At 46.9% G+C, this 13158-nt stretch overlaps 2 protein-coding genes across 3 annotated transcripts in view; both read left to right on the top strand.

Annotated features, from left to right (window-relative positions):
* The first annotated feature begins 1617 nt into the window (after positions 1-1617).
* The window catches only part of LOC111593204 (prickle planar cell polarity protein 3), a 28414-nt gene continuing 16873 nt past the window's right edge, over positions 1618-13158 (top strand). Inside the window, 3 exon segments of the mRNA XM_023305846.2 lie at positions 1618-2010; positions 2304-2680; positions 2750-2994. Of these exon segments, the coding sequence (XP_023161614.2) occupies positions 1847-2010; positions 2304-2680; positions 2750-2994 (786 nt within the window). The 5' untranslated portion in view covers positions 1618-1846.
* On the top strand, positions 5189-12383 carry LOC115482727 (trichohyalin-like). 2 transcript variants are annotated; one of them, XM_023305844.2, is made up of 3 exons: positions 5189-7505; positions 7562-7630; positions 12156-12383. In XM_023305844.2, the coding sequence occupies exons 1-3, from the start codon at positions 5415-5417 to the stop codon at positions 12165-12167; spliced, it is 2172 nt and encodes a 723-aa protein (XP_023161612.2). In that variant the 5' UTR covers positions 5189-5414; the 3' UTR covers positions 12168-12383. The 2 variants fall into 2 exon arrangements, with proteins under 2 accessions (XP_023161612.2, XP_023161609.2); XM_023305841.2 differs by having other exon boundaries at positions 7801-12383.

Raw genomic sequence — 13158 nt, 5'->3', positions numbered from 1 at the left:
CAAAAGAGAAATATTTTCCATAGCTGTAGAGTTCTACGAGTGTGATTCGATCTATGAAGATTGTTAAAGAAGCGAAAAGTGAGATTAATTTTCATATATTAAAATATTCATAAAATAGTTAAAATAAGATTGAAAATAAATATATCCAATTCAAATGAAAATACCTGTGTTGGTATGTTTCTAGCCACCCTCGCAGAACTTCATTATTAATCAGATGTTGTTTATGTCTCGAGTGTTTCGTATAGCTCAAAAGTATTTTGGTAAATATATCTGTATGACGAACAATATCTTTAGACAAGAATTTCATTGTTCACGTCTCAGGCCTCAGATAGCTATATGATATATACTTCTGAAATTAAGAAGAAGAAGACGTAATAGTGATAAGGTTTGTGACAATATCTTTATGATTGAGGGATAGGTTTGACTAGGCAGCATAAACTGATTAAATTATATATAATATATATTTGTATATATTGTATATTATATATATATATATATATATATATATATATATATATATATATATATATATATACATATATGTAATACTTCTTCTACAAAGTTAACTTATCTTTTGTTGTTTATTTTTCTTAAGAGTTCTGTGAATATTTCTACTATAAATCCAGTTATCTTAGCCCCAGCCATATATCTACCCTACTCTTAGTAATTTTGGTTGCTTATCAAATAATTTATGTGTTCTTTGATCAAGTGATTCACAGAAGAAACATAAGTTGATCTCGTTTCTTGATAGCAGAGAGAGACATTGTAAATATGAATCATGCAAATAATTCCATTAAATTGTGCCATGTTTGCACTGAGATACCAGATACCAGGTAACTCCCGCCTCCCCCAGCCACTAGTTATTTGCAAACCTGTTGCATTTTCCGCATTGACGTCGAGTCGTGAGCAATTAGCAACAGCAACAATCGGCGCTTGGCTTGTGTCTATAAAAGGTCAGCTCGGGCTTCAATGCATTTCCTCTGATTGGACTATGTGGTTCTTATTGGACTTATCTCTGCCGGCTGCTTGCTCATCAGCTATTTTTCGACTTTATTACGTACCTGAGCTGTTTTACTTTTCGTGGCAGTTGACAATCTTTTTTGCTGCCTCAGCCATGCCACCACCCGCCCGCGCCCCCTGATGACATCACACTGTCCAATACGAATGCGTGTGTGCGTTCTTTATTTTCGTATTTATTAATCTTATCAGAAAGTTGTGAGCTGCTGTCTCTGTCGCTGCCTTTACCCGTACCTTTACCTTTTTTATTTCTATTTTTATTTTTATTTCATTTTCGAATACCTTTTTGAGTGCTGGTCATTTGGCTCGACTCATGTTTCAGGCGTGGGTCGATGTTGTTGTTTTTTCCTTTATGACATTGATTGTGTTTGTCTAATTGGAAAACAGAGACGATATAGAAGAAAGCAGAAACAATTAATGGCAATTGAAAGAAAACTAAACTAAATAACGTAAACAGAAGACGTCGTAAATGTGTGAGCGCTCGCATAAAGGTTAAAATTAACACCTTCATCAAAATGTCAATGAGCAAATAATCCGAACAGATGTGCCAAATGCAAACTGTTTAACTTATATAAATATCTCTTTCGTTTCTCTGTGGAGGCGCCTCCCAAGTAGCCCGCGTAGCACTCAACCAACTTTGCTTTTGATGAGTCAGGCAAAAGGTGAAACAAAAAGTGAAAAATAAATGTAAAGCAGAACGCAAATTTAATAAGCAATAATATTTTAAGAACAGTTGCCAAAAAATCGTAAAACTAGGCAAGTTCAAAGTACAGTTAATGTTGATGTCCGGAGCATCGTAAAGTGTTAACCGTTAAGTTGTGTGCATAAAATGGTTAAGATGCTCGACCTGGACCGCCACGCTGACTGCCCCCTGTGGGCGGCATTGGCCTCCTCCGACGTGCCCTGGACGGGCATGCACTATGCCTGCCTCAATGTGCTCAGCGTCTACTGCAAGGTGTTCGATAAAAAGGAAATTTACGATCTCATTGTGAGGTAAGCGTGTGAAACGTGGCGAAAGCTGCCGCTAGATGGCGCTGGGCGACGTGTGAAGTGAGCTTGCGGCGTGCGCCGTTTGCGTGCAGCGGCAACAGTTGGAACTACAATGGAAATTAATGTTTGAAATAAACTGAAAAACTGAAAGGGAAAATAACTGAAAAATTTAGATAATTTCTATGTTATGGACATTATTTTCTATAAAGTCAACTTTTTTTTTAAGTTTTCCTATTAGTTATCTCTTGTACTCTTCTCATCTAATCATCATCTTTCATCTCCTCCGCTTTTTCCAGGAAAACCTGCCAATCGTGCAAATGTCCACGTGAGGCGCATGCCATTTACCAGCAACAGACGACGAATGTGCACGAGCGACTCGGCTTCAAGGTAGTTTCGCCGGCAGATTCGGGCGTGGAGCCGCGAGATCTGGGCTATACGTGGGTGCCGGCAGGCGTGCGTGTCTCGTCGCGCGTGAATCGCTACTTTGACCAGCTGCCGGATGAGAAGGTGCCACGGCTGGGCAGCGAGGGAGCGCGACTGCGCGAGCAGCAGATCGCCTATCAGCTGCCCAAGCAGGATCTCTCGCTGGAGCACTGTCGGCATTTGGAGGTGCAGCATGAGGCATCGTTCGAGGACTTTGTGACGGCACGCAATGAAATTGCATTGGATATAGGTGAGTTGTTGCCGAGATAGGTAAATTTCCCAGCCATTGCTCACTTGGCCACATTTGTATGTCCTGCAGCCTACATTAAGGATGCGCCCTATGATGAGCACTGTGCGCAGTGCGAGAACGAGATATCTGCTGGCGACTTGATTGTGGCCGCGCCCAAATTTGTGGAGAGCGTCATGTGGCACCCCAAGTGCTTCACGTGCAGCACCTGCAACGAGCTGCTAGTGGACCTCACCTACTGTGTCCACGACGATAAGGTCTACTGTGAGCGCCATTACGCGGAAATGCTGAAACCCCGCTGCACGGGCTGTGATGAGGTGAGTCCTGCTTTCAATCCATCACCAAATTGTCACCCACGCACACAGTCACACTTACACTGGACTACAGAGACACAAATGCTTAGCACACTTTCAGGCTGTTCTTCTAATTGTTTCACGGTTCTAATTGTCTCCCTCGCTCATCTCAGTTGCTTGGCGTTGTTTTTGCTTTTATGGGCTGTCGCACGCTCAGTCAGCTTTAATGACAGAGGTGTGTCCTCCATAATCCTTAGCCAGCTATATTCTGTTCTTTTTTTTTCATTGAACTTCATATCTGGCCATATCGAAAGGTCAGCCAATGCAGCTTTTGGCCCTTATCGAGGCCAGTTGACAGTTCCTTTGTGACTTTGTCCGTTGACGTGTTGACATCGTTGGGCAGCGGCTCGAATTCGGAAGTAAGTCGAAATATTACCGTTAGGTAATACGGCATATGAAACTTGTGAACTCTTGAAGTAAGCCTGAAGTTTGAACTCTGTTTTCATAAGAAAGAAAACTTTAAGCAACTTTAGCAAGTTAATTTAAATATTGTAAGTGAAAGGACAAACGTATAAAAATACAAGTACAATTAAAATAAAAAATTAAATAAAATAATAAATTATATAAAAAAAAAAAAAAACAAAAAATATATATAATAATAATATATAAAATATATATATATATATAATAATAATATATAAAATATATATATATATATAATAATAATATATAAAATATATATATATATATAATAATAATATATAAAATATATAATAAAATTAAAAAGTAAAACAATAAAATAAATGCCAAAATTTAAATTAAAATCAAATAAAAACTAAATAAAGGAAAATAAAATATAAATTATATTAAATTCATTTAGTATTTAACAATCCATATATATAATAGCTGCATATGTGCATATATTTTATATTATGTGTGACAATATATATTTTCATCATGTAAGCTGTATTGAAAGTTGAAGTAAAATCTTGTTTATTGCATTTTAATAATCAAGAGGACTTTAAAATTCTGTCGTCATTTCCACATTTCTTCGAATACTTGTTTTTTCTCAGTGTAATGATGAACATACCAAATAATACATTTTCTTTAAATGAAAATTGATTTCTAGTTGTTGATTTTTTAACAAATTTAAGCATGAAAACTTGCACTGATGTATCTGTATTTTTCCTCTTATTTTTGATGAATGACTATGTCACTTTAAAGTATTTGAAATTCTTGACCTTCTAACACTTTTTTGAAAAACATATTTGCTTAAGAGCTCAGCAGCTGCGCGCTCGCTGTGCTGTGCCAGCTGTGGGCTTCAATATGATCTCTATATATCATTTTGCGATCTAATTCGTTTGCCATTGAAAACTAACATAAATATATAGCATAAGGCTGCCACGCCCACTTCGGCTGTCGCACACACACTTTCCCTTTCAGCACAAAGAAAAACAAACGCCCAGGCATTCTAAGTTATTTTTGGCACATTAATTCGATATTTATTAGAAGAAAAATGAATAGAAAATAAAAATAGACAATTTTCTGATAGCTAACGTATTTGCTGATAAATAAAGTGTTTGTGCTGTTGTTGTTGCCACCGTTTGTGGCAGCAGCAACTGCAGCGACATTGGCCATGGCAAAAGTATTAAAAAACATAAATAGCCCAAAATGAAAAGCGTGAACGCAACAAATGCGAAAATTAAGAGGAATGGAAAATGTGAAAAAAATAAAGAAAAAAAAGAATATATATATATATATATATCTAGATGTGTGTGCATGTTTATTCATTGGCCTTTTGGTGAATAGATTGTTAAACGAAAAATCATTCGCAATTTACATGGCGCGCTGATTAGGAATCGCGCTCGGCCAAAACGTAGAAGAAGAAGAAGAAGTATAAGAAAAAAAAACAGCCCGTGGGCCAATTTCGTTGCCAAAATACTTAACGAATCGCCGTTCCGCTAGTCACCCTCCCCCACGCCCCCTTGCCAGAAATTTTTGTTGCTTGTGATTCACTCAGTCGCTGTCGGCCCTTTCGCTGCGCGGCATTAATCAGTTGCAAGACGATCGATTAGGTGGCAACAACTGGCGCCAAGTGCAACTGCAACTGCTGCCACGCTGCCTCGCTGCCCCGGAAAAAGTCAAAAGTGAAAAAGTGCGCACAATATATATAAATATATATATTTCAAAATAATTATATATATTTAAAAAATTTTAGAAAATTTAAGCTATTTATTTTCAAGTGAATTTTCATCGATTTTTGCTCGCTTGGCGAAAAGATTTCTAATTGAATTACCTAATCGCTTTTGAGTGCTTCGATTGTCTGTCTGAGTGTTTGTGAGTGCGTGGTGAATACACACACACGCACACACACACACACGCGTGCTATTGCACTGCTGCTGTATACTCTATAAAAAGTCGGCGCATTACGCAAGCGAACGCGAATGGCTGCAGACGACGCGCTCACCGGCATTGGCGAGCTGCTCTTCTCGCTGCTAATTGGCTACCTGGGCGCCTTGGAGTTTGCGTTTGTGGCTCGCCATCTGTATCACTGGAGCTGCCAGCATCCTAGCAGCCACAACGCGGGCATCGATGCGGCTGCCGATGCCGAGGAGCTGCCGCGTCTGCGCGAGCGCCTGGACAAGGAGATAGCAGAGGCGGCCGCAAGGGAAGCGGCAGCAGGCAGCAATGTCATGCAGGATGGTGTGCTCTATAGCAATGGATTCCGGGTCGAGTCGGAGGCGGAGAAGCGCGCGGCGCTGGCTGCGGAGCTCGAGCGGCAGCGACGCATCGAGGAGGAGACGCGCAAACAGCTGGCGGAGGCGGAGCACAGGTTGCAGGAGGATCGCAAACGAGCTGAAGAGCAACGATTGGCGGCCGAGGCGAACGAGAGCGCACGAAGGCTAATCGAGGCGGAAAAAGAACGCGAAGCAGCTGAAAGAAAGCGCGAAGAGCAAGAGCAACTCGAACGCGAACGCGAACGCAAATTGATTGAGGCCGAAAAGCAGCGCGAGGAGAATGAAAGAAAACTGCTAGAAGCCGAACGAGAAAGAGAGGAAAATGAAAGAAAATTGCTAGCAGCTGAAAATGAAAGAATGTTGCAAGAAGCCGAACGCGAAAGAGAGGAAAATGAAAGAAAATTGCAAGAAATCGAACGCGAGTACCAAGAAAATGAAAGAAAATTTCTGCAGGCTGAATTGGAAAGAGAAGAAAAGCAAAGAAAAGCAGATGCAGAGCAGTACGAACTGGAGGAAAATGAAAGAAAACTGCACAAAGCCGAAGCGGAGCGACTCGCTGCTCAGCGTCTGATCGAGGAGGAAGCGGCTGCAGCAGAGATCGAGCGCCAGCTGCTCGACTTGGATGATCGGGAGCAGGAGCAGAGAGATGCGGAAATTGTGCAGCGTCTGTTGGCAGCTGAGCGCGAGCGCAAGCTGAGCGCCACGGAGAGCGAGCTGGAGGAGGAGGCCTTAATACTGGATCAGTCCCGACGAGTGGCAGCTAGCAAATTGGATTTGGAAAAGAAACAAAAGTCAATTGAAGAGAACGCGCGACTCTTCATGGAGGCGGAGGAGGAGATGGTGATGCTGCAGCAGCGCATGCTGCAGGCGGCTCAGCAGCAGGAGGATGAACAATATGCCGGCATGGTGCCTGTTGTTGAGGAGCCCTGCGTCAAGAAGATATTGCCGCCCAGATTCGAGGAGCCGACGATCGAGGAGCCGATGATCGTGCAGCGCGTGAAGACGCAGTTTGGCCAGAAAAGCGGAGGAGGAGCAGCGGAGGAGCCCTACACGCGCTCGAAGACCTTAATGTTTCCGAGTGTCTCTGATGAGGGCTCCTCCGTGGAGCCCAATTCCAGCCAGCAATCCTCGTTTAGCACACAGCCCTCCGAGGAGCGCAGAACAGAGGAGGAGCGCCAGGAGCCGGAGGGCGAGGACAATGTGCCCGATGTCCAATACACCGAGGACTATTTGCGTTCGCTGGACGGCATCAAGAGTCGTTCGCTGATACGAGAGGATGGTTCGGGTCGTCGACGCGCGTTTAAGAAACGAAGATCAAGTGGAAGCTCGAATTCATCGCGCGAGTCACGCGCCTCACGCGACGAAGAGGTGAAAATGTTCACATCGCTGGAGGAGGAGGAACTGCGCCACGGCGATAAGGCGGACTACAATCCCATCAAGTATACAGAGCCCAGCGTGCGCGTCAAATCACATCACAGACGGCACAAGCGCAGTCCTGTCAAGGATGTGAAGCCAGCGTCCGATGTGCCTGGCTCACTGGAAATGCTCGGCGAGGAGAGCTCAAATCCCTGGGGCGAAGTACAGCCGGAACACTATAAGGACACCGAGTTTTGGAAGCGGGAGAAAGCCTTGTCCATTGACGAGGAGGAGTTCGATCTGGAGAAACGCGCCTCCGGCGAAGAGGTGCTGGACGACTCACAGAACTTGCCCAAAGCCTCGTCCTTTGAGCATGCTACCGAGGAACAAAACGAGCTGGCGGCCACTGCGTTGAGCCAGCAGCGCTCCAAGGAGCAACTGGTAAGTGGTGCCTAGCAGCCAGAACAACTGATTATAATTGATCAACTTTTGATCAGGACAAGGACAAGGACAGCTCGGAGTCTACGAAAGCAACGGAATCTGGCAGCAGCGACATTAAATCCAATGTAAGTGCTTTGGCCAACTCTTAACCCTCGCACGCAATGCCCGCCCTGCCTCCAAATGCCCGCCTGGCCTTAACTCTTTCTCTGCCGCAACTGCTTTAACCGCTTTCCATTTGCCTTTCATATCTGTCCGCCTCTGCTTTCTGCCCCTTTGCTGGCTTTCGCTTGTGCAGCTGCAGACCTCTTCAGCGACAGAGGAGCAGCCGAGGCGTGGTTCACCCGGCCTGCGTCGCAGTCCGCGCATCGACGAAATGGATCACTACGAGGAGCGTTGGCGTGAATCGGAGGCGGCTAGCCAGCTGCCCAGCAAGGCAACGCCAACAATAGCCATACATCAGCCGGACACGGCTCCTTGGCGGGATGAATACGGCTTACTCATGGAGGGCATCAGCGATTTCTACGACTTTCAAGCATCCAGCAACCCCTCGAGATCCAGGTCGGCCTCACGCAATCCATCGCCACAGCCCAAGAATGTGGCCAATCGCATGGATGTCGATGAGGCACACACCCTGGAGGTCTACGACGACAGCCAAGCGGGCTTGCTGGCCGGTGAATTGAATTGCGAATTAGTTCTACAGATGCTGGAGGCGAACATAAATGAAAACCAGTCTCAAGGCGAGCAGTTGCAGCTCCAAAATGTCGCCGACGAAGAGCCCCAGAATGGGGGTAATCCAGCTGTGCCCATGGTCTTTGAAACGCAGCCTCAAACTGTCAACGAGCTCGAGCAGCACATGCAGCAGAAGGCGCTGCATAATCGAGGAGAAAACTCTGCGGAAATGGAAACCAATGGCTACGGAGAGGCTCATGCAAGTCACACCGGATCGGACGCCGGACTACCCCAACCTATTATCGAGATCAATGACATGGCCGAGGCGAGAGCAGACGACACTGAGCCTTTGCCCACGCGCGAGGAGATGCGTTTGTTTGTCGAAAATTTGCGTGCCGAGCGCAATTCACGTGAACGTTCACAGTCACGCTCCCGCTCCCGTTCACGCTCGCCTCTGCCGACAGCTGATAACATAGAAAGAAGCTTGGAGACGCGACGACTGAAACGCATCAAGCACAACGACGAGCTCTTCGAGCAGTTGAAGGACGCACACGCTTCAGACGTGGATGTGCCCATAGATATTCCAGTTATTGCGCTCAGTCCACCTCCCTTGCCTACCATCTCCATTGAAGTTGTGGAAGAGCCAAAGGAAGCTCTGGAGGAGCCCGAGGATACGCCGGAGTCGATGGCCAAGCTATTCGAGCAGCTGCGTCTCAATCGCGTTCGTTCGCATTCGCGTTCCCGCTCCCGTTCGCCCTTGCCATCGGCCGCCAATCTGGAGCACAGCTTGCAGCACAGAAGGGAGAAGCTCATCGCTCAGAATGACGCCTTCTTTGAGCGGCTGGAACAGCGAGCCAAGACACCAGAGCCGGACTTTCATTCAATTGAGCAGCGTCCAGGCAGCAGTCGGGATATGCGCTCTCTCTCGCCCTCACGCTCACGCTCCAATTCGCCAAAAGGCGGGGAGCATGAACCGGACTTCCAGCTGATGCTCAACCTTGAAGGCGGCGATCAGCGCAGCTTGCGACAGCACAGCGCAGAGCTGGAGAGTGTGCTGGCCAGCATAGCCAAGCAGCGGGAGCTCGACTTGGAGGCCCTGCATCAGTTAACCAATGCCAGCGAAGAGGTCGAGCTGCGCGTTGGCACGCCCGACGAGTCAGACTGTGCCTACGACTACGAGCGCAGCATCTCAGATGTAGCGCGTGATCTAAAGGATGAGCTGAACATCAGTGGCTTTAAGCGTTCCACCTACGTGGGCGAATCTTTAGATCTGGGCAGCGAGTACGAACAGCAGCGTCAGGAGACTGCGCGCTTTCAACGCTCTCGCACGCCCTCTCCCTCGCTGGATCTGTCGGTGGCTCGCGAGCAGGCGGCATCGCAGCGCGAGATGCAGGAGGCCATACTCAATTCGCTGATCAGCGCCAGTGGGTCAGAGGATGAGAAGCGACTCGGGGCCAAGCCCAAGACGAATGAGTACGATCGCAGAGTCTCGGAGGAGCTAAAGGAGGAGCCACTAGCCGCAGGCATATCTGGACAGTTGGACGATCTGCGTCATCGCACGGCTGATTTTCAGCGTTCCCGCAGTCAGAGTCGCTCGCCCGGGCGTGATGTGGAGGATGCGAAGGCGCTGCAGAACATTGATGCCGAGGCCGCCAAGCGGGAGCTACAGGATCAGCTGCTGGATCAGCTGGCAGCTTCCAGCGTTAACTTCCAGAACTTTTCGCGCTATTTGAATACAGATTTCTTGGATAGCGAAAGACGCGCCTCGGACTCGGCCATTATGCAGCTGGATCCGTTTGCAGACCTAGAGCCGGAGGAGTATCATCATTTCAGGCGCTACTCGCTGGCCCAGGAGCAGCCTGTCGAGGAGTATCCCAGCGATGAGTGTGTGTATATCTCACAAATCGAAGTGCGTTCGCTGACGGGCAAGAGAACCTGGCTCAAAGAGGATTTCTATACACACGATCTGGACAGCCTTGAGCTGCAGCTGGAAGAGGGCAGAAAACTATTGCAAGAGTCGGACAAAGAGACGGAATATGCCACTGAGGAGCGCTCATGGGCACGCGCCGTGCTGGCAGCCGAGGCGGAGGCAGCCGAGTTCGATGAGACGAGCGCAGTTTACAATTTTGATATATGCGGAGAGTATCCGGGCCACGATGATGCCTGCAGCAGCAATGACAGCGACGACGAACGACAAACTGTAGTCGAAATGGACGACGACGACGGTGACGACGATGATGAATTCGAGTTTGAGTTGGACGAGGGCATCTCGGATAACAACGAGCGTACGCAGCCAACGGATGAGTCCCATCACGATACATCCGAGTGCGAGGAGGCGGAGCGCAATGCGGACCGCTATGCGAACCGGGAAGCCAACGACTGGGAGGAAGTGGACAATGTGGAGGACTTTGCAGACTATAGCCTAGACGACGGCGCTGTGGGTGGAGCCTATTCCGACCCAGATTCGTTTATCGAGCAGATTTACAATGATGCTGTAAAGAACCGGAAGCAGAGTGGGATCCTAAGGGATTACGAGACAATGGTGCAGGAGCAGTTGCCTGCGGATAATGTGGACCAAAGCGATTCGGATAAGGAGAAATCCAGCCCGGATAGCGAGCGCTATGCGCTGTGGGCCAAGACCAGAGAGCTAAGCAGATCTGAAGATGGCCATAAGCACAGGGACATCGACATATCCCTTGGCCTGCTTGAGGGCGAGCGTCGCGATACGGAGATGCGCTATCTAGGCGATGCTCAGGTGGCGGCACGGCAGTCGACACGTCTGCGCACCCGCTACGGCTACAGTCCCAAGCTACAAGGAGGCATTGCGGAGGATGATATCGAAGTGGATCTGAACTACAAGCCGAAGAGGGAATACAATTGGCGCAAGAATTTTAAGCTGGACGATAATGAGTCAGAAGGACCCAGCCAGGAGCTTCAGTCTGGCGAGGAGCTGTTGGAACAGGCACAGGAACAGTTGGAGAAGCAGGAACAAGAGGTGACTCTGGACGAGGAACAGCTACAGCAGCTAGAGCTGGAGCAGGATCAGGATCAGGATCTATTCGAGCCGCCACCAAGTGGTGAATTGGATCTACGTCGCATTAGTCTAGGAGGCGAGAGCATTACCCTTTTCAGTCGTAGTCCAGAGCGCGAGCTGTTGTCAGTTGTGCTGGAGGAAACGTTGCCAGAGCAGAAAAATGGAGGCGACTCTATCAATGCCATGGAAGCCGCAAATGCTGAGCTACCGATCAACGAAGAATCCCTGGAGAAACCCAAAAAGAAGAAGAGCAAGAAGAAGACGCGCAAGGGCTCTAAAACAGAGGAGGAACTGCAAGACGACAACGACTCAGACACCAATCAACAAATCAATCGACGTGCCTCGGCGAGCAGGGAAGATGGGGAAAGCCTCACTGAAACAACTAAGCGCAAGGTGCGTTCGCGACGCAGCTCCAAGAGCAGCGCCACCAATGAGGAGGCCAATGGTGGGCTCTTCTCGCCGCGCAGCAGCATTGGCTTTGTCGCCGAGGAAACACTGGAAGGCATAGCGGAGCTGGAGCCAGCGGCAGAGACAACACAGAAAAAGAAGACAAAGAAACGCAAGAAGTCAATCAAGGAGCAAGAGTCGAGCGAAGTCCCAGACCTGTCCAATGGCCCAGACATTGATGCAGCCTTGGCCGAGGCTTTGGCCAAGATTGCGCCCATCACAGTTTCGGCCTCTGCGAATCTAACGCCAGCTTCGACCCAGCAGAATCTCTTGTCCAGCCTAAGTGCCGGGCACAGCTTGTGCCTGACTCCCGCCTCGTCCTTCGAGGAGCCGCCGAGCTCCGATTTGGTTACTAACAATGCAGCAACAGCAACTACGCCCGCTCGCTCTGTTGTTGACACCTTTGACCTGCTCAAAGATGCCAACTTCTATCCGCTCTTCTAGGCAACGAATATTATATACACTTACATTTGATTTCAATCTTTATCTGTTTCTTATAGACATGTTCATAAGCCCCACATCCACATCGCGCACGCTGCATAAAAATCAATCCAAAACAATCAAACTGTTATGCACCCAGTTGCAGTTGCAGTTGCAGTTCCGGTAACAGTTCCAGTTCCGCTAGACTGAGGGATCTTTCACTGTATTATACTAACGACCAGACCCAGAATCGCACGAACGATCTATAAATCGAATTGAGAGCAGGATTATTGTTATTATTATTTATTATGATATCGATTAATTGCTATCTATATCTGTTAGTTTATCGATTACTGCTGACAATAAATATGAATATATGAATTAATGAATATATTTCTGATCGAATCAGTTCATTCAGAAACTGCATCTGACGCAATGTTCGCCCCGGCTCGACTCAGCTAAAAATATTTCTCATCTATTTGTATCTGCATGTTTTCTCGATTCTCGCTTCTTGCTTCTCGTCTCTCGCCTCTCACCTCTCACCAGCAAACGTCGGACCACAGAAATGCCCTAGCATTGAGATCATTTTGTTATCCAAATGCGCCAAGTGCACTGACACTCAGCCAGAGACAATTGGCCATATAATATATATAGTATATATGCAGTCTATATAGTCTGTATAGTATATATCGTATATATACCGTATGCTTGGCCCAATTTGCACTTGGCTCGTTTCGGTCACATGATGTCATCGATTCGAGTAGCGCAAGTCTTGGCTGCTGTACGTTCAGCTCAGTTGATGGCCTTATTCTAATGCTCTTGTCAGCCAAGTCACAAAATACTTAAAATGTCATGTTGGAAAGCATTTTTAAGTAGCCATTATACAAGGCCTTACTACTTTGGTCCATGCCTATAGAATTTCAGTTTATTGTTACCATAAAAATGAAATTTTGTGACACGCTATAAAAATGATTTCGATTGTAGCTTGGCATACGTGAGATAGGTGTGCTCAGTCAACTTCCTGATTGAACTGAAGTTACTAATTAGTGATATGTGTGATTACTATAAATAGTGTACTATAAT

Source organism: Drosophila hydei, unplaced genomic scaffold, assembly GCF_003285905.1.
Source record: "Drosophila hydei strain 15085-1641.00,03,60 unplaced genomic scaffold, DhydRS2 tig00000181-arrow-arrow-pilon, whole genome shotgun sequence".
Classification (NCBI taxonomy): domain Eukaryota; kingdom Metazoa; phylum Arthropoda; class Insecta; order Diptera; family Drosophilidae; genus Drosophila; species Drosophila hydei.
Note: the sequence above shows the minus strand (reverse complement) of the source record. Positions and strands in the feature narration are given on the sequence as shown.